At 41.6% G+C, this 26,093-nt stretch overlaps 2 protein-coding genes across 3 annotated transcripts in view; one reads left to right on the forward strand and one right to left on the reverse strand.

Moving 5' to 3' along the window:
* arfgef1 (ADP-ribosylation factor guanine nucleotide-exchange factor 1 (brefeldin A-inhibited)) overlaps positions 1 to 4,692 on the forward strand; it is a 65,558-nt gene extending 60,866 nt beyond the window's left edge. Inside the window, exons 37-39 of the mRNA XM_083778679.1 lie at positions 285 to 423; positions 2,806 to 2,923; positions 3,325 to 4,692. Of these exons, the coding sequence (XP_083634805.1) occupies positions 285 to 423; positions 2,806 to 2,923; positions 3,325 to 3,546 (479 nt within the window). The 3' untranslated portion in view covers positions 3,547 to 4,692. The remainder of the gene's footprint in view (positions 1 to 284; positions 424 to 2,805; positions 2,924 to 3,324) is intronic.
* A 750-nt stretch (positions 4,693 to 5,442) lies between these two features.
* Positions 5,443 to 25,856, reverse strand: cpa6 (carboxypeptidase A6). 2 transcript variants are annotated; one of them, XM_083778681.1, is made up of 11 exons: positions 25,442 to 25,856; positions 21,470 to 21,545; positions 18,665 to 18,789; positions 14,936 to 15,050; positions 14,360 to 14,461; positions 14,001 to 14,105; positions 9,322 to 9,432; positions 9,139 to 9,229; positions 7,255 to 7,457; positions 6,799 to 6,883; positions 5,443 to 5,932 (listed from the first exon to the last, which is right to left on the reverse strand). In XM_083778681.1, the coding sequence occupies exons 1-11, from the start codon at positions 25,555 to 25,557 to the stop codon at positions 5,712 to 5,714; spliced, it is 1,350 nt and encodes a 449-aa protein (XP_083634807.1). In that variant the 5' UTR covers positions 25,558 to 25,856; the 3' UTR covers positions 5,443 to 5,711. The 2 variants fall into 2 exon arrangements, with proteins under 2 accessions (XP_083634807.1, XP_083634808.1); XM_083778682.1 differs by lacking the exons at positions 21,470 to 21,545; positions 25,442 to 25,856 and adding an exon at positions 19,322 to 19,413.
* Between the last annotated feature and the right edge of the window lie 237 nt (positions 25,857 to 26,093).

Raw genomic sequence — 26,093 nt, forward strand, 5'->3', positions numbered from 1 at the left:
TCAGCTGTGTTGTGACTGAAGAGAGCTAGCAGGGGCTTTCGGTGTTCATCTTCATATCATTTCTTTGTGCCAGAAGGTATAGAAGTTGGATATACAGTACAACCGTCCTACAAACTGACTAAAATTGCCGGCATGCATGGTGCTTCTTTCCTGTGTGTGTGTGTGTGTGTGTGTGTGTGTGTGCGTGTGTACTCGGCTCTTTATGTGACTGTTTAAAGTGCATTTTAATGTATGTTGTATAGCACTTTGGACTACATACAATGCACCATGTACCCGTTCTCAAGGTTTCAAAGGGAAATCCAAGCCCAACCTATTGAAGCAGGAGACCAGCAGCCTGGCTTGTGGCCTGCGCATCCTGTTTCGCATGTACACAGACAACAGCCGTCAGGACGACTGGGAGGAGATCCAGAGGCGACTGCTCAAGTAAGCAGTCAATCAAACTTTGGCCATAAAGAACATTACATTATCTCTTATCGCCGCTATCCTGTCGGGTGGAAACCAAAACCTTTTGAGTATATTTTAAAAAAATAACCTGAGTTAGAATTATTATTCACCCACTTATACTCATTGGTTCAACAGTAAAACCCAGCAGACCTACTTAAATGCTTCTTTCACTATCACTTTGAAACATTTTCAAAAGTAGCAGATGTACTAGCTCATAGACACTTTATTTTTGCTACTTTTGTGTGACGCTGGTCTACAACAATGCAGGGCATTCATTCATGCAAAAACAAAATTAATGATATGGAGATGCAAGGTTTCCACCCGACATCAATATGATGTCCTGCCGACCGAACGCATAATGCTGTTCACTCATTGTGTTCCTGCTTCAAAGCTGCATGTGGAACGTGAGAATAACGCCTTCTCTGCTGCTGAAGTGTACTTGTTTTTAACGCCACTTTTACTTAATATTGTTTTACTAACGCTCACAATCTGCACATAACCTTTCTTCCCACAGAAATGATTACATCGAAGAGATAGTTGCGTTCATCGAAGAAGGAAAAACACATTTAGGCCATTAGCAGGCTAAGCAAATAAAGCAATACACAAAAACGAAACGAACGGCTGCTCTCTATTGTTATCTCATTTTCATCTCACTAATGAGGCTCTCTGCGTTGTCTGACAGTCACTGAATCATCATCAGTGGTGCACAGTAACTGAGTGCGTTTACTGGGAGTACTACTGTACTTAAAGGGTCAGCTACCCTGAGCAAAAGCCAGAATTTTACGATGTGACAGTCACGCATAGCAGACTGTCACATAAATCGGTATGATGAGTATGAGTGTCCATACGGCTGTCAGTAGTCTACCTTGTCTTTGTTGTCTCTAGGGCTGTCACGAACATGACATTGTCATTGTCACACAAATAATTGAAATTAACAATTATTGTGACAGGCCTATACTTGTCTCAGCAATGGACATGTGCTCCGACCTCGCCCATGTGTCATGTTATTTATTTTACACAGGAGTGTAGTAGTGAGGCAGGAATCTCAGGGTAGAAGGGAGCAATGACACGCAACAGACGTCACAGGCAGGAATTGAACCGGGGGGGGGGGGGGGTTGCAATTATACAGGCGACACACTATCGTGCCTGTGAGTCATCTTGACTGCTTGTGTTCTCAACGCTCTCTCTCACTTTCGCTGTTCTCATGTATGTTTCTTTGTGTCTGACACACACACACACACACACACACACACACACACACACACACACACACACACACACACACACCACAGCTGCCTTGACCTCACACACCACAGCTGCCTTGACCTCCAGCTTCCCCTGATGTACTGTTAAGAACACTCATGAAACAAAACACTGTGCTGGAAGAAGAAGTTTTTTTACTTGCGTAAAGTAGCAATACCACATTGAGCCTAATTGCCAGGTCCAGGCCATAATACTTTCTGTGGCTATTTTTTAATAGCTAGAGTACAAAATGGGCCTTATTGGTTAATGTACAGTATTATAATAATCATCTATAAATTTACAAAGTAACTAGTATATGAAGCTGTCAATTAATTGTAGTGGAGTAAAAGTATAAAGTAATGTAAAGTCTCTCTCTCTCTCTCTCTCTCTCTCTCTCTGTTGACACACAAAAGATGGCACTGTTTTCCCTTTGTTTTGCTGATGGGTTCCCAGTCAATACTTGAGTAAATGTATACCCCGATAGAGTTGTTGTTGCACTTATTTTCCAAGTAAATTTGGGAGGCGATCAAGCCATGGGGAATGCAGCTGGGAAGTGGAGGAAGGGATGAATGCTTAGCAGATGGTGTTTGTGTCCCGAAGGTCACTTGCTGCAGGGGCAGAGGTCCCGGTCAAAGGTTGTGTCAGATCTCCTCAGGCTTAATCTACGTCCTGCCATTCTACCCTTGCAATCTGGTGCTGTAATTAGTCATTAATGAAGCAGGATGATCTTCGTTAGGCTCCCTTTTGGACGTTTTCTAACTTTTCGAGGCAGGCAAGTGTGCATCACCTAGTATTAACACATGTGCTTTTAGTTTCAAATTAAGCACTTGAGCCGTGTCCCTAATTTTAGGCATGCCATAGGCAACATCAAATATACTAGCAGAATTTGTATAATTTAGGCATGTCATAGGCAAAAATAAATAAATAGCGGAAATAGCAAATCAAGCAAGCTCACAACACATCACTTTGCAATGTATTGTGTTGCGTTGTGAGCTTGTAGATCTGTGGAAATATATTGAATTACAGTTGACATCTCTCTCGTGTGTGTGTGTGTGTGTGTGTGTGTGTGTGTGTGTGTGTGTGTGTGTGTGTGTGTGTGTGTGTGTGTGTGTTCGCTAGTGTGTGCAGTGAGGCTGTTGCATACTTCCTGGCTCTGACCTCAGAGAGCCACAGAGAGGCCTGGACCAACCTGCTGCTTCTCTTCCTCACCAAGGTGCTGAAGATCAGCGATGAAAGAGTAAGTCTATACAGCACACACACACTACTGTGAAGCGTTTCAGAATATTCAGCATCGTACCATCTATACAGTATCATCGCTGTCTGGTGGAAAACGTGTACCGGTACTCCAAAACCGTATATTTTTAAGAAAATGGCCAGGGGGGAAAACAGTTTTCCATGCCAATGTAGTTATTTATTCACAAGCTCTTAATACTTTTCACAGAAAATATGTCTCTTAAATATCTGTAAAACCCACACAGACTTAACCACTTTCAACCTGGCATCCTTATTTTGCGCATGTAAAGTGGTTTCTGCACAACAGCCACGATATACTCATGATCCACTTGTAAAGAGGATGCCCAAAAGCTCAACAAGTGGCCTAGTTAACAAGGAGCCATGTTTCTCTGTGTGCGTCTTCAGTTCAAGACCCACGCGTCCAGGTACTACCCTCTGCTGTGTGAAATCATGCAGTTTGACCTGATCCCCGAGCTCCGTGCCGTCCTGAGGAAATTCTACCTGCGCATCGGCATCGTGTTCCAGATCTCACGGCTGCCCGCGGCCGAGCCACAACCTCTCCCGCCGCATGCGGAGTCGCAGCCGGCCGCAGAATTAGGGGAAGAGGCTGGCAATGAGGCTCATTAATGGCTCCCACACACCCTGCTGTGGGCCTGTATCGCCTCAGAGTCCACACTGATCAGTACACTTGATCAGTGCTCTGGACTTTTATTGCTGGTCAGTGAACAGCCTGCTCCCCCCCCACCCTCCTACCACACACACATGTATGCACTTGCACATACACAAACACGCATACACCATATCCCTGAAGGGAAAAGTGATGCCTTGAATACAGAGAAGTGACTCTTCAACTGGATCTTGCTGACTACTGATAGGCAACACTGACAATTTTATCCATGTCTCTGATTTTCTCAGAAGGACCGAATATATTCAAAACTAAATAAACAAGGTGTGCTTCTTACTGTATATTAAAACAAATCAAGTAAGGAATGAATGGTTTCAACATCATGCAAAATGACATTCAGTAACCATGAAATGTGGCGCCAGGTCAAGCAATGATAATACCGATCTCTGTCGTCTGCACCGCTGATGGCTAACTTTAGCATCGATAGCCTCTTGGATGAAACTAGTTGTACAGATCTGCCGCTTTGTAATATAATCTTATAACACTAGATTTCATTTATTTTTGTTCAATGTTTTTCTCTTTCTCTGGATTCACCACACTTGATCTCTTTATTGAATGCACTGGAGATTTTACGTTTTGTGATTAATTTATTTGACTGTACCATCTCCCAAGGATTATCCTGCGTAAGACTTGCAATTGAATGAGAAAGCTTGAAAAGTGAAGGGTTAAATTATTCCATTTTATATGTTCTTAAGCTTTTTAACGCAGGGAGGCGATAACTGTAACTGGAAGAAGGTGAGCACCCAGACATGAGCTGCTTCTGAGTCACTGGTCTGTATCATGTTTGATCTTAGTTTTCACTCTTGTGTACAAAATCAAAAGTTAATAATATATTACATTTTTTGTTTTGTTTTTCTTTGGTTTTTGGGGAAAAGCTATATGTATAGAGAACAATGAGTACTGTTAGCTGTGCTTTAAAGTGTATGGATGGGGACGCATTTCTGCTCATGGATGTAGAAAAGCAAAAATGTATATGGTACAGCAGTGTAAAGTTTTCTATGTTGCAAAAAGATACTGTACAACTTTCTGTACGATACATCATCTGGCATTCTAATCAGGTTCTAGGTCAATAAAGTTTTTCAACTTGGTTGATTTGACATGCTGAAATCATTCGTTTTTCTAGTCAGAATTAACAGTGACGCGAAACAGAAATATTCAAATTTTATTTAGAATATGTAAAAAACAAACAAAACAAAGTCCTGTACATTGGCTATCAAAAGTAAACATTGCTTTTACATTTTCATTGATTCATACCTGAATTATTATACAAAATTATGTATACAATATATTATTGACCCAATTCAGACAGACTCAAAGGGAAATCACACCAAAACATTTCAACTGAAGTTAATCCCTACTGTAGACTATCAGATTGTTGCAGTAATAAAGGCACCGCTACGCAGAAAAAACAAGCTGTTTAAAAAACAAAACTGAACAAATACGCAAGAGCAATTCAAAGTAATTGTGAAAATGGCTAGTCAGACCTTTTGAAAAGGTCCTGGAAGATAATGACATCTTAGATCATTCCTTAAAGAAAGGTGCTGTAACACCATGACAAAATAAATCGGTTAAACCTGCATTCAAGTGCTTACCGTACATGGCCATCATGGCCACCATTTAAAAAAGAACAGCACTTTGTCCCATTCTCTAGCCATACCACTCAATGTATACACAAAGAGATCGTTTTGAGGATCTTAGAAACATTTTGGCACAATAACATACCATCACCAACCAATGTTCGTTGTTGTCATACTCCCCTGAAAAGGAAATTGTACAACCGTAACGCCTTAAACCCTACTTATACTTTGCTGACCAGGATCCCCAGGACTCTTTTTCCCCCCTCCTCAGCAAATCTCTTCATCCAAAATGTATCTATAACCTCACAACACATCATGCATTGTGAGCTTGTAGATTGACTATTTTCACGGAATGTTCACCTTTTTTTTTAAATACCCAGATAGATATGCTAGGGATCATGTGGTTAAATAAAGACTCCCACCAGGCCATGTCCTTTTCAATTCTTACCCTGAGAACATCTGGGAGAATACAGAGCCAGCGAGATAAGTGCAGCTGACAGAGTAGAGCTTCAGTGACCCTTGCTGTATGATCAAATATATGGGAATCTGTCTCTGTCACTGTCAATGTCACACTTCTTCAGCAAGCCTGAAGCAATGGCCTTCACGGCCCTCATGGTCTCTGTGCAGGTTGGATTGATAAGAGCTTCGGGCAGGAGGAAGCCATAGTATCCCGTGTCTCTCAGCTCGAAAGCAAAGGCATACGGGATCCCGTTCCTGTAGGCCCAGTCCATAGAGCTGCCAGAGCTCACATCTGGAGGATATAGAAAAACAAGGAATTAAAGTGTGTAGAATTCAAAGTCGTACGATTTGTCACACACGTTACCGCAGTGAAATTTGTTCTCCGCATTTGACCCATCTCTTGGAGCGGTGAGCCGCAGCCGTGCCGCGCTCGGGAATCATTTGATTAGTAGATTTGACTCCCCAATCCAACCGTTCGATGCTGAGTGTCAAGCAGGGAGGCATTGGGTCCCATTTTTACAGTCTTTGGGATGACCCGGCCGGGGATCGAACCCCGACCTCCTAGCTTCACTCTAACCACAAGGCCACTGAGCTGGTATTGTATTTTGATGAATACACATTTATGAATATTATGCACAACCAAAATCACTGTAAACAAGAAACCCAGAATGTACTTCATTCTTAATAGCATTATAGATTACATTTAACATTTTAGGCATTTACTTGGCTCACATATCATCAGCACAACTTTCACCACAAGCCTAGCCCTGATAAATACATACGTAAATTGTTAACCTTGATTGTTATGCAAATGTCAAATCGTAAATCCTTTCATATTTATTCACTGCATGATCCACTGCCACAGATCCATGCTGTGGGAGACATCCATTGTGTGTCAAGAAAGAGTCGTATACGGCCCAGGCCGTAGCGTAACGGTCTGGGCACCGGACTGGTAATCCAGTCGCAGTGTGCCGCGGGTTCGACTCCCGGACCCGACACGGCCTTTACTGCATGTCATCCCCCCCATCTCTCTCCCGTTTCCTGTCAGCCTACTGTCTGTCCCTTAAAATCAATAAAAGGCGTAAGCCGCAAAAAAAATATCTTAAAAAAAAAAAAAGAAAGAGTCGTATACTATTGGAAGTGTGATAGTGTATTTACACAGGGTTGTGGAGGCTGGTCCGTATCTATATCTCACTCCATAGGCAGAGTACAGGGCTGTCACTGCATTATGAGCTGCTGATTCCTGCACAAAGAAAAGCATAATTATGTTAGTAATTTACCGGTAGTTACTGTAGTAATTATTTCATCATTCAAAATCTCTCAAATATGCCGTGATGTCAGTATTAGAATGTAATCATACTTGACCACTTAAAAAGGTACCATAATTTGTTGTGATTTTATCTTCTTAGTACTGTAATTTGTAGGTGCAACCTTTGACAGATGATTGCTTATGAAAACATCATCTTTCAGTAGGACATTGAAGTTCTAGCTATTCACCGATACTGGGAAAGAATTCCCCTTAAATCACAAATTGATCATTGGTTTACTTAATATAATTGTTATTATCTTATTAATGTATTGGTTGATTAATTCTGGTAATCACAAATCCCTTACCACACAACTGAAATTAGGGATGGTGGCGTACTTGTAGGAGTACGGATAGAGTAGCATCTGGGCGTAGGCATGGATGGATATGTAGGCTTTAACACGTTTCTTGTGCTTCCGCAGGAAATTGGCAACAGCCTTGACCTCAGGTTCAGACTCTGCATAAGGCCCGCAGTAGGTGTCATCACAGGGATGAGTAGAGGCACCTTCATCTGCAGGAGAGGAGAGAGATGAACTACTATCCTCATTTATTTATTTTGTTTTAGAACTTTGACGCTTACCAAAAATCTGTTATTTTTGGTGAGCATCATGGTCAAATGGCAAAGTATAATTTAAGATTACAATCAAATTGTTAGTATCTACATTTCCAATGTCGATAAATAGTTCTGAATACATCTGTGACTTTTGAAGATAGATGCTTCACCAGCCACACTGCCACCCCCTACTATACCTAACCTATTATATTCTGTTTAGAACAGCCAACGTCATTGTCTGCGCCCAGGATGTAAATGAATGTTTTGAAAACAAACATGAAATATAAGACATTGCTGCAACACGCAGGCAAGACCAGGCTTGAGCTAAACTAAAAGGATTAGCTCACACAGGAAATAACCAGCCACTAGGTTAGATTCATGTTGGATATGAAAATCATCCAGGAGTTAATATCTAATTATCTATAAATAGAACAAACCACATGGTGGCATTGGTGGACAATACCTTTAGTTAATTGTCAACAATATTAACAACATAAAATGATGATTAGACTGGGCATTTCTTTGCAAATCCAAAATGGATCCATTGCCAAGAGACAGTGAGTGTTTCATTATAAGCTGTAGTCGTAAAATGCTGTCCTGATGCCACATTCTGTAGATAATAACATATTTATGTGTTTCATTTGTGAAAATATTTTCTCTGGGCTCCACATATACATATCACTGCCAGATGTGTTGCTTCCCGTCCTTTGTGTGTTACACTAGTGAATACACAGTGCTGCTCTGTAATCATTCTTCTTTGAGCAATCTTTAATGAATACTCAGACTGTGTGTTTAATTTTCTTCCTCCACGGGGTGTCCTTGGAGAACAGCTGTTCCTCATGGTCTCCAGAAGACAACAGGTTATATTCTATTAGGGAAAGTATTACGATGCGAATGGTAAGGTAGTTTATCTTTTGAGGGGTGTATGGCTGGGTGACAATTCAAATATATTTTATTGTCTCACAGTGGAATCGTATTGTGGTGATGACAATATCATAATACACAATTCTGTTGTCTGATTGTTAGTATGCAAATGTAACTCAATTGCAGAAGAACCGTGGCCTGGCCCCAGCCCTGAATCGCTATTGTCAGTCTAGAAGAACCGTTTAGTTTGACAAAAACCTGAAAGAAAAACTGAACCGTGCAGTTACTGGGAGCATAAATTGATTGTTTACTGTGTAACTTTGCAAACATTAATGGCATATCACAATATCATCTAAACATATCCATAATGATTATTGTGATATAGCCACTTTGCTCTTTCAACATACTGTACATACTGTACAGTATTACTGGGAGCAAAGAGCAAAATGGCCATGTTACTGTGAACACATTCACTTTGCCCTGTCTTTCATCATCTCTCTTTCTCTCATCTTCCTCCTCTGCTGTCGTAGCCTCTGCCATTAGATAGACAGGAGACGGAGACAGGAGACGGAGACGCCACAGATAAGAACAAGGGATGTATTGCAGAGAAGTAGCGTGTGATTATATGTGTTTTTGTATGTGTATATGTAGTTCATGTGAGAGCGAGTGCCAGGGGAGTGAGACAAATAAGTTAATTTAATGGTTAAGAAAATAAATAAACAGAAAATAAGTTACTTAAAGCCAAGTAGGCTAAAAACAATTTAATCAAACTCACCACACCACTTTACTTTCCAGTTCCTGTTGGCATCTACCCCTCTGCAGTGATACTTGTAGTTTTTGGACCGCGTTTTCCTCCAGAACCGGTCCTAAGGAGCATCGGCACACATTAGAATGAACTCAGTTTGATCGACTATAAGGGGAAAATGATGTGCATATAGTGAAGATAAAGTTACAGTACTGTTGTCCAGCTGAAGTGGTAACCATCCACATTGAAGACGGGCATGATGTAGAAGTTAAGTTGGTTCATTAGTCTTCTCGTCACAGAGTCGTACTGGTATGAGTTGAGGGCCTACAACAGTAAGATTACACAATGTACTCGTTCAAACTGCAATCCAACAGTAATTTTTACATCTTTGGGAGTCAAGTCCTGGGTGCCAAACTGCCATAGCCGAGAAAGAGAGATTTTGTGTTGTCAGTGTTAAACACTAGAGGCCGCTTGTCGCCAACGTCTGAATGATCCTCGGTTGTTAGGAGACACATGAGCTTGTTGTTTAGCAGAAAACTAAATAAAAATATATTTTCGTGAACGGAAATGGCAGCTTCCGTTACTCAGCTCATGGGGGCTATAGGTCCAGACTATGTAGCATTCGGAGATTGTGGAATAGTTGACTCCCACATGTAGCTTTGTTTACATCCTAGACACATCGTGGATCTTACAAAAATAGAGGTGAAAATGCTGAAAACACTGCCACTGGTGGATTAATTAAGTAAATTATACCTGGCACTCTTAACCTTGCAAAAGACAAACCAACATTACAAATGTTACCAGATTATACCACCACAAATGTGTGCTAACTTGCTAATGGTTTCGTCAGCCACAGTTCATTATCATTACACACGGCGACAGTTAATACTCAGACTATAAAGGAGGATTGTAGAGAGGAGATCTTGGCAGTACTACTAATACTACTAATTCCTTCTCTAGACACAGGCCAAGGTTAATGAGCCTGGGTGGTTTTCAAAATTTCGACAGACAAAGCACCCTGACCTCCAGTGGCCAGTCTGAGTTAATACATTACCATGTATTGTAACTTGTAAAGACACTCTCCACAGGTCTCTCATAAATGGATTGTTGTCTCCACCAGGCCGAAGGCATGGGGGGAGAGTATGTTTTGCACTCCGTCCGTCCGTCCGTGTGTCCGTCCGTCCGTCCGTGTGTGTGTGTGTGTCCATGAGCAGCTAATCTCGGCCACCGTTAACCCGGTCGATGCCAAATTTTGCACACACACTCCCTGGATGCCAACGATGAACCTCTGCCCCAAACTTTCCAGAACGGCCTGTTATAGCGCCACCAGGAGGCCGCTTTGTGCAAAACAAGTTTTTGCACAGTACACCTACAGATTTTGTCCAAACATCACGCAAATTGGTACACAGTCTCTCTAGAGCCATTCAACGTAACGGGTCTTTCAGATTTCTCAGACTCCATCCTGATTGGTTAAGATTGGCTTCCAAAGTTCACAGGAGTGCTCAGTTTCAAACAAAAAACAAAAACACATCGCGTGATTTCCATGAAATTGTGCACCCACATTCCCACTAGGCCGAGGACGAAATGCCACATGAACAATTTCAACTCAGCCTCAAGGTGGCGCTATAACTGGCCGAAAAGTGTTTTTACCTCTAATTTACTTTTGTTGCCCTTTTATCCAACCACCAGATGAAGGCAAGCTGCAATGTCCTACATTCCTATCCTGGTGGAGACCTGTGCCCAGAAGGGCACTTTTTCTAGTTTTAATTGTCATTCCATTATTTTTATTTTATTTTTCTCTTGCTGATCTTATATTCCTCCCATTCTTTACTGTCATGGCCCGTGGGTAGTAATTCAACTGGCATTCAACAGACACATTACAAAATCAGCCTATTTTCACCTTGAGAATATGTCAAGGACGAAATGAAAAACGTGTTGTTGAATTGATACTGTAATGATGTCTTTAAAGGTCTCCCTAAAGAAATCAATCCGATAGCTGCAGACAGAAACTTGATCTTATCACTCCAATTTCAGATCTTTGCACTGGCTTCTTGTGTGTCAAAGAATTACATTTATCTTAGAATACTATTGTTGGTTTATAAAGCACTGAATGGTTTAGGGCCAAAATACAGTTATGACTCATTCAAACCTCTCAGTTTATCTGAGAGGTTTATTTTTCCTTTCTGAACCAAAAGTCAAACTTAAACGTGGAGAAGCAGCGATCAGTTTTTATACACCATATATCTGGAACAAACAAAGGAAACTGTAGGTCAGGTCTGCTACAACTCTCAGTACTTTTAAATCAAAGCAAAAATACCTTTTTGTTTGCTGCTGCCTATTATTGATGCTATTGATTATTCTTTTCTTTTTGTTTATTTACATCTTCTATTCTCTCACTCTTTCATAATTATTTTTGTTGTATTTAAATGTCCTTTTATAATGTGTTTCTTTGGCTTTTCTTTCTTTTAATGCTTTTAATGTGTAAAATCACTTTGAATTGCTTTATTGTTAAAATAATATTTCATAAGTACATCAATTGTAATACATTTTGTTGCTAATAGGTTTTTTTTTTTAACTAATAGGTGTAGCGTAAGGAAAATAAACAGTAATTGGTACACAGTTTGTTCTAAAAATATTATTTTTGTGAGACCAGTATGACCAGTCTCACAAAAGAATATTTTTAGAACAAACTGTATGAACACTATTGGATTGTTGTACAAGTGGAGGGGGTTCTTCTTATCTGTATCATGAGTTAAAGATTGTGTTAAGGATACTTGGAATCCAGAGTTGCAATACCAACCATTAATTGACAGCCCATACATCCAAACAGAAAAGTCATATCTGATTGTATTAAGTGTTTGGAAGCGCTCATTTTCAATAACGCAACATACTGCTGAATTATGTGCAATTTACCACGAAACAGGTGGTAGTAGGCAGGACCGTTGAGTAATTTGAACTAATTTCCAACGAGCGCTTCCAAACTCTTAACACCTATAAAATAATCACTTACATGGAATTTATTAACAAAGTAGCTCATAACATGTCTACGGTGGATGTTTATGAAACACAAACTGTTCAGATAAAAAGAGGATAATGCTTTCCGTACAACTGCAATGTTGGTGAGTTTAATACCAACCTTCCGTTTGGATGTGGACTGTCAAGGGTTGGTATTGCAACTCTATATTCCAGATATAAAAAATAGGATCTAGATTGGCTTGCGGCTAAGTTAAACAAAAGACATGTATTTGCAATTAGCTTTGGCCTGGTAATGCTCTACCCAGAGGTTCTTATAGTTAAGATGCTTACGGCTGTAGAGAATTACATCTAAATTTAAACATGTGTTCCCTTGTATATAAAGACCTTAGAGCAGGGATCTTCAACGTTTTTTCAGGCCAAGGGCCCCTGCAGAGAGAGATGAAGCAAGGACATTGTAAACTAGAAAATTCGCAATTTAAAAAAATTGCAGAGTGTGGTTGCCGCAGTGGCTTACATATGCCCCTCCCACTAGTATTGCCAGCCAATTACAATTTCAAGTCACGCCTTAGATCATGCGTAAGTCATTCGGAGGGGATTTAACCCCCGAAATTCATGTTTTTGCGACAAACGGTTACATTTCTCGCATTTGCGGCGCCCCCTATGGATGAAAATGGAATTGCTTTTAGAACTTGGTTGATCGAACCACCCCGGACATGTGATTGAAATTTGGGATGGATTGGACATTCCGTTCGTGATTTATGGCATTTTTTGTGATATAGGCCCCTCCTACTAACTTCGGAAGATGATTACGGCCGAACGATAAGCACTTTCAAAATTCTGCGGCTCAGTTTTAATTGGATGGGTCCAGAGATCACGTGTGCCGATTTCTGTGAGATTTGGACAAAATCTGTAGGAGGAAAAGCAAAAAGTGTGTTTTGGACAAAATTCTAAATGGCGGAAAATCTATCATGGCGGAAATGGGCGTGGCCTATATGGGGAGATGCGTCATGACCCAAGGAATCCAGGGAAAAAATAATTTTGATTTTACGACCTACGGTTCAAGAGTTATAAGCCAAAAGGTAAAGTGGGCTGTTATAGCGCCACCATGAGGCCGACCGATAACATTTTAGGGTTAAATAATTTTAGGGATAATGTTGAATTATCCCTAAAAGTTTTGTAACTATAGTGATTACAGTCTCCGAGGAACAAATACTTTTATGTGAATTTTTGCCTTTTCCCATTCATGTCAATGGGGAAATTTAATTCACTAATAAATTCATATCAATTAAACTATACAACATTTCTCTTAACAAAATACAAGCACACGATTCCCGATTTTTCCGGTCAATTTGAGATATGGCTCAAGTGCGTACAGCGTACTGTGTGGGAGGTATAAAGCGTCAAAATAAAGACTACTCCTGTGAAAAAATAATAAGTATAAAGTGTCACAGTTACAAGAGTCTGGTTGCCCATTCGGGCAACCACACTAACAATTGTGTTGCAGATTAAACCTTTTTTAACCACTTAATCCCTCAACACTAAGTAAATGTGGCTCTGTACCTGGTTTGCTCTTTTTTTCTTCTACAATCTACACCAAACTGATGAAAATATAGGATCTAGGTCTGTTAGTTTCAGCTAATGTTCCTCTCAGAATAGCCATGCTATCTGCAGCAACTCTGAGGACCCCCTGGGGGTCCTGGGACCCTTGTTGAAGACCCCCGCCTTAGAGATAGCAGAGGATAGAGTGCTTGATTACTGTTCAGGCTGTGTTCAGCGATGCAAAGAATTCATGTTTGTTTTTTAAACCCAGCAACATGCGTTCAGTGATTATGGTCCAAACAAGGTCTTAAAAACTCAAACACTTTGTTTCAGTAGTGTATGCGCTAGCACAAGACTTGAGCAAACAAGGTGGATACCTCTTTGACGAACCACTGGCAGAAGGCAGGTCCTATCCACTCCCTGGCGTGTACACCACAGTCTATCCACACAGCCTTCTTATGCGGGCGACTTCTCTTTCCTAGCTGACAGGAGAGTGCATATTATGTTAGTGCTGTGAATCACAATCACAGAGGCACACACAAACATTACAGACACGTGTGTGTGTGTGTGTGTGTGTGTGTGTGTGTCTCTGTGTCTCTGTTTACTTTCCACAGTGGAAGAGATGTTGAAAGTGCTGGGTAGTGAAGGGTTTGTGTCCCCCCTATCTGTGTGTGGAATGCATGGGGTCGTGCCATGCAAGCACGCGAGCGCACACACATCCCCCACCCATTTTTACCTGAAGCACATAGAGGGGTCTCCCTTCATATGACCTCCCTATAGAGAACATGTCTACTAGGTGAGGATGGGTCCGGTTCATCTCAAACATCCAGTTCTGGATCTGAGGAGGGAACGCACACAGTGAAAGGTCTCTTGAGGACATATCTTCACAGACATTTTACAGACTCGTTGTTTTTTTTGGCCCATTTTTCACCAATCAATTGAATGCAGACTTTAGAATACAGTTATGGAGTTACATTGTAACTCCAAATGTAAGAGACAAATGTAACTCCATATACAGTTATTTTACGCTTAACAGGCTGTGTGTTTGTGTGTGTGTTGGGCTTCCTACAATACGTCCCCCTATCTGTGTGTGGAATGCAAGCTTCAAGCTGTTTCATCGGAACTGACATTAATATTCAAAAAGCCTGAATGCCAATGCACATCTCAAAGAGTCCTTCTCGGCCTGGGAATATAAACACCCTAAAGTTGTTAAGTGCCTGAGCCAGCATCTGGTGTGCTTCTACTGTACATGACAATGACAGTGAGTGGGACAAGGAGCGATGGAAGAGAGAGGATGCACTCGACACCTTACCTCATTAAGGGAGTGGTACACCTCATAGTCATATTGAGACTCTGACCTCCGCTTCCGAGACGAGCGATATCCCGTCTGCTTTTCAATTTCCTTCTGCAGATTGGAGATGAACACCCTGTGGGGAGAATATAGAGAGAGAGACATGAGATGGACAGTTTCAGCCAACCACCACCAACAACCTTTCCAGTAATGGGAGGTCATATTGGAGAGATGACCTGTATTCCCTAAAGGATATTGCTCTGTCACTTAGATTTTCAGAAACTTTGTTATTATGCACCTCTGCTGGATGCAGATGCACAGCATGTGAGATGTATTGTACAGGTATGCTGCTCTGTTTAAAAGCACCCGTCTTTCAATTGCAATAATCTTCTAAGGACCTTAGTAAAAGTATATGAACTGAAGTAGTGGATTGTGGACGATTCACCTACTGTTTAACTGTGGATCTGAGATATGACACTACCACTTTAGAGAAGTTGATATAGAGGGTATGCGCGTGACATCATCAAACCCGGAAGTTATGCAGGAATGCCTACTGAGTGGCAAAAAACTACTTTCTGGCCTTGACAACCCATGCATCCAAACAGAAAAGTCCTATCTGATTGCATTAAACAATATTAAACAATGTTAAACTCACTTTGCATGTTGCTTTGCCACTCGATGTGCCATTCACTTTAAGCATGTGCATACCCTCTATAGTATTGGCGGGAAACACTTTTTTGTACAAATTTTGGGAAACTTGAATATTCAAAGAATTAAATACAGCTTGGCATCAATATCATTGACTGGGCTGAGGCTGAGGGATTGTTTTTCATGTGTTTATGAGGTGACAGTACTTCATTCGTTATGTGCAATGATGTCTTCCCTTTGTATTTAGGGTTTCTTCCTGGAGGTTGAAACCTGAGATTCAAACGTGCCTATGAAAAGAACTGTGATAATAGTGACATCACAATATGGGGGCCAGTTTCGAATTGCAGCCGTCCGTAGGTGCTCTTTATGAATGCTGTATGTAGTTTTCCTTTTAGTTTTGAAAATCAATAGAAAATAATGCTGAAAAAGGCAAAGTGCTTGGTGACTCAGCTTGACAACACAAGCCTTTGTGCCCCTGTAACCTTGCTGTTATGTACTGTATGCTTACTAAAGTTGAAAAGAAAAAAAAAGTACACTTCAGCAACTTTACCCTTTAAGAAAGTGGACTTTGTGCACATACTGTAGAAATGTACGGGCCGGCAAGAGGCACTGGTCATGAGGACACAGTTTCTGCTGTTGCCCATGGCAAGAGGGCTGCAGTGAATTCAAGACTTAGTTTGATTTATTTGGTATGTCTTGTAAAAAAATAAAAATAAATTGCTCAGAGTAGGTCTGAGAGTAGCCCCTTTCGGGACCCTACGTAAAACTTTTTTGATATTTTGTTTAGTTTTACGTTGGGTCCCTGCTCTCTAGTGTATTTTCGTATGGAAATTCCTAAATGCGGATGTGGAGATTCTCTCTAAAATAGGACCCGCGGCATGTGACGCCATTATTTTCCTTGAGTTATTCTGAATTCGGTAACTTTAAGTAGCTATACATCCCGGTGCGAATATCTCCTGTGGCGCGGAAGCCGTTAAGTATTTTTAATCTTTGTTTGACCGATTTGGTCGCTTTATTTCTTCTTGTTTGTTTACCGTTTATTGTACCGCCTCCCGGTGTGCGGTTGGCTTGTGAGGCTACGTCCCTGCCTCTGATCTGCTGTGTCATAGCTATAGCGCCACTAGCTAGCCAGATAGGCGGTACAATGAGGTGTCAATAAACAAGAAGAATCCAAGCTTCCAAATCGGGCAAACATATATTAAAAATACTTAACGGCTTCCGCGCCACAGGAGATATTCGCACCGGGATGTATAGCTACTTAAAGTTACCGAATTCAGAATAACTCAAGGAAAATAATGGCGTCACATGCCGCGGGGAGGCGTTTTAACATGTAAACATGAGCCAGTAAATGTTTTAATCAGGTGGCATGGACGACGTGGAACAGGACCCAATGCACTGGGTCGAACAAATGTCAGAAACTTCAGTAGCATTTGGGTTCTGCTTGGAGGGCTAGTCTGAGAGCAGAAATAGAGGGGGCTGGTTGTGGGAGTAAATTCGGGCAGTAAATCCTGACTGAGAATTTACTCTTTAGCCTTCTGGAGGTGTCAGTGTTCGTAAGCCTAATTAAGTAAAACATCTGCAAAATGGGAGATGCTATCTTGTTAACCCCAAAGCCTTAAGTCGGCTCTGGTGTGACCTGCAGTAGGTGTTAAGTGACATGAGATCAAGTCACCAATGCAAGTGCAACACAAAAAGGCTGTATAATTATGCAATATTAATCAATACTGAACAACTGATCTATTTATTGGCTAAAATGAATAGTTTGTTTATAAACAAGAGGCAGGCCTGTCTGTGTGTTCCCAGAACTGGACAGCAAAAGCGTGTCCATGTTCTGTACCCGGCAACTGTGGCCAGCATAGCGGAATCTGTGACCGCTCCTCCAGAGTATGGGAAGCGATAGTTTGAAGGCTGTCCTTTTCGAACGAATTCGAACGAATCATCAAAAAGGCACCAGATTAGTCTTGCAAAACACCATAGTAAAACATTCATCAGACCACTTCTGATGGTCTCAGTCACTCGTCTTGTTCGGTCTTGGAGAAGAGGACTCTGGATTTCCTTCCACTAACTAGGCTTATACTGCAGAGATTTATTGTCAATATAAGGGTTCTATTCTGGTTTGGTTCATTCTCAGATTTATTATTGAATACTAACCTAATTACTTGAGTAATTTATGCATACAAATATTTTTGCTTAATAGGCATTACATTTATTTATTTATTTTAGTACAAAGCTTTTTTTTTTTTACTTGGTAATAATTTATAAACATGGTGTACTTTCTCATTATAGCTTCTTATTTCCAAAGTCAGTGAAATATAATTGCAGTGTTTAACCTAGGCTCCAAGGACGACCGTTGCTGCGTGTCACTCCCAGTCTCCCTCTCCGCCTTTCCCATCTATCTACTGTACCGGTAGTTCTGCATGTCTTGACTTGGTCTAGCTTTACGTGGTCTTGAATACAGAACTACTCTGACCCAACTAACCCACCAAACGCTCTTCTATATTCACATGCCGTGTAAATCATTTCCGTTCAACAACAAGACACAACATTTCTGTGTATCTTCCCTGAGGATAGAGATGACAATGGAGGTCTGTCCAGCTGTGGCTGCTGCTTTGATAATTCTCTTTCATTTCAACATTAATTGAGATGATGGAAAGTCTAGCTAGATGAAAGACTGTGTGTGTGTGTGTGTGTGTGTGTGTGTGTGTGTGTGTGTGTGTGTGTGTGTGTGTGTGTGTGTGTGTGTGTGTGTGTGTGTGTGTGTGTGTGTGTGTGCGCGCGATACCATGCCTGACTCTGCAAATCATATATCATACAGTAAGGTACAGTAATATATGCTATAGGCTGTGCTATCACAACATCCTTTAGAGTTTAGGTGACAAATGTTTTTAACAGGTAGTACTAGGGAGAGAGTAGTAAATTAACTCTGACAGATTCTGAACATATCTCAATCTGGTATCCCTATTTCGGGCTTGTGCACATTTAAAACAAAATGTAACACATTGCAAGTGTGTAGATTGGCCTTATTTCGCTATGCAACAACGTCATACAACAAAGTATGGCTTTTACAGTAGGGATTGGGAATGTGTTTCTCGTGAGTCTCACTTGTAGCCTATGTGTTCCTGCTTCAAGCATGCACGTAGGTCTCGCGTGTCGTTGCGTTTCACATGCACATCCACGGTGGCGTTGTGACGTATCAGGGAGGCACTGTTGGGCTGCCAAAGGTCCACCTGAGAGATGGGAAAAGATATTTAGAGAAAGAAGCGCACGGACGCGCACACACACACACACACACACACACAGTTTTTAACTATGCAAAATTCTATTCTAACTATTAACAAAATTCCCTTTGGTGGTGAACAACCACATTTCTGTTTTGTACCGGGGAAATGTACCATTCCTCTAGGGTCTTCCTTCACGATGTGTGGAGAATGTGGAGAATGCTGATGACTCCAACTTGTGTTAATGGAGCAACATCCAAAATGCAAAAGAACCAATTAGTTGTGCATGCTGCTGTTGCTGCTCCGTACCATTTGACCCCATGTTAATGAGAGCCCTACCTTTCACTGTGGCTGACAGTACAGCCTGTACAGCTTTAGCTGAAACAACCTAGCCATCAGCCAGACACACTGGCCGACCAAATAAACACAGACACCATGTGCTAACACTGATAAACTAACAGTCACAGAGAGAGAGAGAGAGAGAGAGAGATTTATACTCCTTTGTACGACAACATCACATGCCGAACATCTACAGACTCACAATGCTTCGCGTCCACATTAGTTACAACGTTGTCTAATCATTCATATGATGGTGCATGAATCTGGCAATACAGGGAGAGAGAGGGACAGAGAAACAGAACATATGCAGTTTGTCTGTCGTGTTAACAAATGAGCGCCCACATTCAGCTGGCTCTCATTTGTAGTATCGGGGTAGAGACATGTCAGCTGGCACACATGCTCGTTAATATGTCAATTGCTTTAATGGTTTGCAGAACACAGATCAGATTAATTTAACTTAGTTTAGAGCTGGAGGGGGCTAACTGCTAAGGGCTTGCCTTGAAAATCATCCACATGGAGTAGTTTGGATATGGTGTTCTTAAGAGTAAAGAGTACGACTATACTAGTAACTGGTGCACTTACTGTATGTCAAGTACACCAAGCATAAAATGTCTCAACATTGCTCTGTTGTCAAACTTGACATATGAGGTTATTATGTTGCAGGCAAATAAATCTATAATTTAGCAATTTGTTTTTATTTCCCATGAGAACAAGTATCAGGGCCCATTTTAACACCGTCAGAGTTAAATTAACACTCTTGTGTTTGATAAAATAGCAGTCAGATTTACTGTAATGAAATACAACTGTCTTTTGAACACATTACTGTACGTATCATGCTTTATAATGAACACACAGGTTTCTTTTGCAGCGTTCTGCTGTCTTCATTGTAGGGGGCCGGGGGACGAGGATTCAAGGGCTGAGTCGGCTCAAGCGAACTTCACAACGAACTTGGCACCTCGCTCGCTTTAGCTTGCTCGGTGGTGTCTCAAGTTCGCCTTAACCTAGCGGTTAAGGCGCATAGCACATATAGGCTATATAATACAGCCTGACAGCAAGCCCCAAGTTCGATTCCCGAGCCTGACAACCGTTGCTATGTGTCTATCCCTGTTTCCTGTCACTCTACTACACTGTACTATCAATGGCCATTTGTTTTGTGTAGGCTATGTACAGTAGTTGCATTAATATTTTGTTTCTTCGCAAACCATCAGACAAGATCAGTCTATTTACAAACTTAGAACAATGTGGAAAGGAAGGTCACACTTGTTTTTGAGACTGTTGTAATTACTCCCAAATGATTGAATGATGAATCTTTTAACCACATGAATTGTGGCCTGACTCAAAGCAGCGTTTGTTTCTTTTTTCTTTTTTTCAAAAAGACCATAATCGTCTAGACCACTGTTTATTAGCTCGGTAAAGCAAATTATTCAAATAAATAATAATTAATTCAACCCCATGATGAACATCTATCCATCCAAGGTGCCTGGTGAAGTGGAAAGGTCGTCTCTTCTCACTGTATCTCTATAGTGAAGATGTCCTGGATGTGGCAGACTATGGCCACGCATGGCTGCTCACTGTCTGTGTCACTCTCTGCTCTGTGGCAGTCCCCTGTCCTCTCTGTCACTTCACCCCACCCCATCCCACAGATGTCACGCCTCACCTCCTCCATGTTTAAGTGTCATATGGGGACCACTGTGGCACCACCAGAGGGCCAGAGGCAGACGTGAGGGGAATGAGAAATAAAAGAAAATCGAACATTAGTGTTCTGTTTATTCATATGGCTCCTTTTCAAACTAAGCGTTTGCAAACGAATCGATGAGGATAAAACGTGTTCATGCAAACGCATTTACATAGAACCTAGAATAGAATATACATAGAACCTGCACAAGTATATTATGGGGGAAGTGATTCCATAATGTACAACATTGATGCACGTACTAGCCTTTGAGGACTGGCATTGACAGGGCAGGGGAAGAGTACATATAGAAAATGGGATATTTCTACCGGTAAATGTAATGCACTTTAAATTGCAATAACATGAGGGGCCAAACATTAGATTAGACACAGTACATAAGTATTTCACATAAATTTAGAACTTATTTCCACAGACAGAAATACATTTTCATTTTGGAACTCTTATTGAAGGGTTAGCTGCTGAATGAATCAATAGGCCTATAAATAGATTAACTCCAGCTGACAATACAAGTCAAAGTTTTACTGTGTGTGTGCATGAGTGTAAGAGAGAGATGACAGGGAACGAGGGAAGTAGAAAGAGAAAGAAAGATATACTTAGAGGGAGAAGGAGAGATAATAGAAATGAGCTGCAATCCAAAAAAGAAAGATGAAAACCGACCTTAATATGCCCCAGGATTCTTTTAAGCACTTGGACATCCTCATCATTGCTGGGCGTTATCCTGAAGACTTGATCGCTGCAAAAAAAAAAAAAAAAAGACTATTATGAAAGTATGAAAGTGTCTCACAATAATGATTTACAACGCACTATAACTTTTACCTTTTAGCAAGGTTAACTTTGGATCAATTTCACTAAGTGCACATTGTTTCCAAAGCATCTCAACCACAGAGAGATGAGAAACTCAAAACGCCTTTTGTACTGAATGGAAGTTGACACTTATAATTGAAATGAAGGAGTGGCTCTTACGGTTGAAGTGCCAAAATGATGATAGGGTCAAACTTCAGACAAACAATCCGTCTGACACATCATTATCAGATTATATTTCAGTTTTGCAGTGCTGCAAGTATAGTACCTGGTACAGTTCTTTGACATATACTGTGGCAACAACACATTTACATCACATAACTATAGATCGACGAAGGGGGTAAAAGGCTTGAGTTAGACATTCACGGTGATCAATAGGAAATATAATAAAAGTTTCTACGAGGTGGGGGGAAATAGATATAGTGTGTGTGTGTGTGTGTGCTAAAGTGTACCCAAGTCACATCTCTTTTATTACATACATTACCATAACAAAGTATCCCTAATCGTCCACTGCTTATATATTATTATATTATCTAGAGGTGGCCTTACAGGGTTAAAGGGTAACAAAACCTTGCTCTCTGCTGCCTCCAGGTGGGCAGGGTGTCCTCGATGCAAGGTACGCATACGCAACGCAAGCAATATGGTTGCGTAGGCTCGGGATCAGATCTCAACCCGACGGAACGAGACAGATCACGTAACTGACGCAACGCAAGGGAGAAATTTCTCTCACCCTCCGTTGCGTATGTATTCTTGCGTTGATTACGTTCGACTCTGCAAGGCCCTTAAGACAAGGCAACACTACCAAAACAGAGCAATACTTGGGCCTACTGTACATTCTCTGTGGGTCCAAGTATTAGCATTGCAGGTATGTGAGAGGCAAATTATATAGGCCTACTGCATAGGTCTAAAATGTAACGAGTCTATACAGGTACCTGCCAATACATCATTATGTTTAATTTTTTGCCTGTTTCTCTGTCTGCCTGCTCACCTGTCTCTGTCAGACCATGTTCATCTTATTTCTCTGTGTGCTTATTACAAAGGTGGCACTGGGCCTGTTGACATTGAAAGCAACAAGGCAAAAGCTAAGTCCAGCCAGGGAACCCCTTTCTCAGTGGCCACTATACTTCTGGAACCACAACACATGCCACCAACAGTATGTTCCCATGGCAACAGCAATGGAAATGGAAATGTAGTCTACAATACATTTCTGAGGTAAGAAGGAATTGGATCATGTGTAGTTGATCAGAACTGGGTCCCTCAGGTTACCCTGCATTCAGACGGATATCGACACTTAAAAAGGCCTTATGAGCTGCCACCAAAATGTACCAAAATGTGCAATGCCCTACCAACAACCAAAAAGTGACTCCTAGTCCTTACCCTCCTTCAAAACCGCCATAAAAGAGCACCTGTCTGCAATTTGTAACTGATCCTAGACAAGTCTTCTAAGTTTGACACCAGAAATCACCCCTCCCCCCATTGTTTTCTGTACATATTTATTACTATTACTATGTTATTGTATGTCTTTAAATGTCTTGATGAATTGAATATAGGACCACAATGGAAACGAGCCCCAATTAGTTTCTTGATTGGCAATTATTTTTTAAAGATTTTGAATAGAGCTTAAGTGGTTAAATAAATCACACTTGTGTGAAATGAGCGGTGGTCTTATCATCATACATCACATTCCATGCTCAGCCAATCAGCTGAGCACATTCCATGCTCATATATACACACATACACACAAAGCTGTGCATAGGAGCGTCAACTTTATTTGCTTTATAAGATAACTGTTCTGAAATAGAAACTTTAATAAAAGTTTTTCTAATTCATTAGAAAGCGGCCTGGGTGAGAAGTTCAGTCACGCGAGAGAGACTGAGTAGAGTCGCTGCTTCCTCGCTTGGAAAGGAGCCAGCTTAGGTGGCTCGGGCGTCTGATTATAGGTTATAGTTATTCTCGAGCGTCTCCCGAGGGAGGTTCTCGATGCACACCCCACTGGAAGGAGACCCCCGGGCAGACCAAGGATGAGATGGAGGAATTATATTTCCAAAATCTGCCAGGAACGCCTCGGGGTCGCCCAGAATGAAGTTAGTACTGTTGCTGTGGAGAGGGAAGTCTGGAGCTCTCTGATGGATCTGTTGCCCCTGCGACCCGACTACGTATATAGTGGTTGAAGATGGGTGGATGGATATTAGGATTGGCATCACACTCAAATATATGGCATTGGTAATAATTTATGTACCCTGCCAGACTGCCAGATTTGTTAGTTTGGAGCTCTGTCAAAAAAGGGACCAACTCTCCCTATATCTAGAATAGATACTGTACATTATTCCTCGTCCTACATTGGAGCTCCAGTCGTAGGCGTATAAGGATGTGAGCTTATTGTTCATCCTGATATTTAAACCCACAGACGCTCTGTTGACAGAAGATACTGTACAAGATGTTGGTGGTCAATGGTGGTCTTTAAGACTGTACAGACTAAAGGTCCATTGTGCCTCTGCCCTTCCGTCTGTGTAGAACAACACCCACCATATGTCACAGATACTTCTGTGTTAAATAGGGCTCCTTAGCAGTGCTCCCCATTGGGACGTTTGTTTGCTTGCCCTCGGTTTTCTACGTTGTTAAACCACAGTAACAGGCGACTTGGGTCTGGTGTGTGCAGTACCAACACAGTTGGTGGTATACTGACTGTACACAACTACACATACATTGGAACACAGCCAAACTGCTGAGACAGATAGAGAGGGGTGTGTGTGTGTGTGTGTGTGTGTGTGTGTGTGTGTGTGTGTGTGTGTGTGTGTGTGTGTGTGTGTGTGTGTGTGTGTGTGTGTGTGTGTGTGTGTGTGTGTGTGTGTGTGTGTGTGTGTGTGTGTGTGTGTGTGTGTGTGTGTGTGTGTGTGTGTGTGTGAGAGAGAGAGAGAGAGAGAGAGAGAGAGAGTGTCTGGGGGGCTGTGGACTTTCCATCAGAAAGGTCCCACTGTGATTTCCCCTCACAACACCAAAAAGCTCCTGTGAAAAAACACACACCATATAAATACCTTTACATGCCTCTGCAATGCCCACCACAACATTCACTCCAATTCAGCTCATTATGTGCCCAATTACAACTGTATCCCCAAATCCCACAATGGAGATCTCCCAAAAATGTCCCAAATTGTATACTGTACAACTCAGATCCTCTCCCACGCTCTGCCTCATTAGCAGGTTTAAAAGTTCAACGGAGCACTTTACTGTATGACTCCTGTCCTGTCATAACACGTCAACGTTATTAGTTTTGTAATAAAAGAAGTAAGAACCATCAGGCATATATATTGAAAGAAAATGTAATGACTGTAGTCTATTCTTGAGAGTCAGTGCTGTCTTGCGGGTAAAGATGAATTAAAATTCAACATTGACAGTTTTGTATTCAAGGCGCCATGGCATGGGCTGCTGCGAGTTATCTTTCTTATCATGGTCGATATGAATACCGGTACACTAAAACATGAAGGACAGGCGTATCCAATTTCCATCGGAAGATAAGATTCCACAGTGCCCCGCTTCTATACAGTGTGCTTATTGTTTGAGTTAGACACACCATATATTTAGTCTATCTCCAGAGAACAAAATATGTCTGAACAGAGAAGAGTGAAAAGTGCTTTGTTTGTCCTCACATGCAACTACCAAGCCATTCTCTTTAATAGGCTACATAGAGATGGTTTCTGGAGACATTATGATACAGAATCAGATCAACTTTCCCCCATGTGTCGCCGCTTTCGCTCAATAATATAATGGCGCATGGCTCACGTCTCACATTCACAACAGAAATTGAAATCAATGGGAATCTTCACTCACCCTTGATAGCGGTTGTGGTAGAGATAGGCACCGACGGGACATAGCACATTACTGAAGATTATCACACATGCCAGTAAAACGGAGGCGCGAAATGCGCATCTAGAGTCCAATGCCATCCTTGGCGTTGGGGATCGAATCAAGATGCCTCAGCTTTCCTCTGAGATGCCGAGTTATCTTGACAATCTGCAACAGGTATGTTGTTCAATGAAACTTCGCACCAGCAGCACACCATCAACAAGTTTGCGAAGTAGGCTATATACAACCTAACTGATTGGTTAAGATGTGTCCGCTCCGCTGAATGGCGCTCTTGACAACTGGAGGTGCAAAAGGTGCGAAAGTCGGTCAACTGGTAGCCTATACGCTACGGGGCAAGCATTTACGACCTCTTTGAAGCTAGAGTCTAGGGGGATTTGCAGCCAGGGTATCAGCCTTTTTAAAATGCGGAGGATCTCTGAGTCACGTGACCCGATGTCAGAGTTGTTGTAACTGGATCTCTCTCCGTTGTGCCACCGGGATCCCGGGAAAATGTGCCACCGGGATCCCGGTGGCACATTTTGATATATCAAAATATTGGTGTCATGTTCTGCAAAACTATTACAATAGGCCTACAATAGGCCACCGCTCCTCAGAGCGCAGATCTCCACCAGGTCGG

The sequence above is a fragment of the Protomyctophum parallelum genome (assembly GCF_964188405.1).
Source record: "Protomyctophum parallelum genome assembly, chromosome: 12".
Classification (NCBI taxonomy): Eukaryota; Metazoa; Chordata; class Actinopteri; order Myctophiformes; family Myctophidae; genus Protomyctophum; species Protomyctophum parallelum.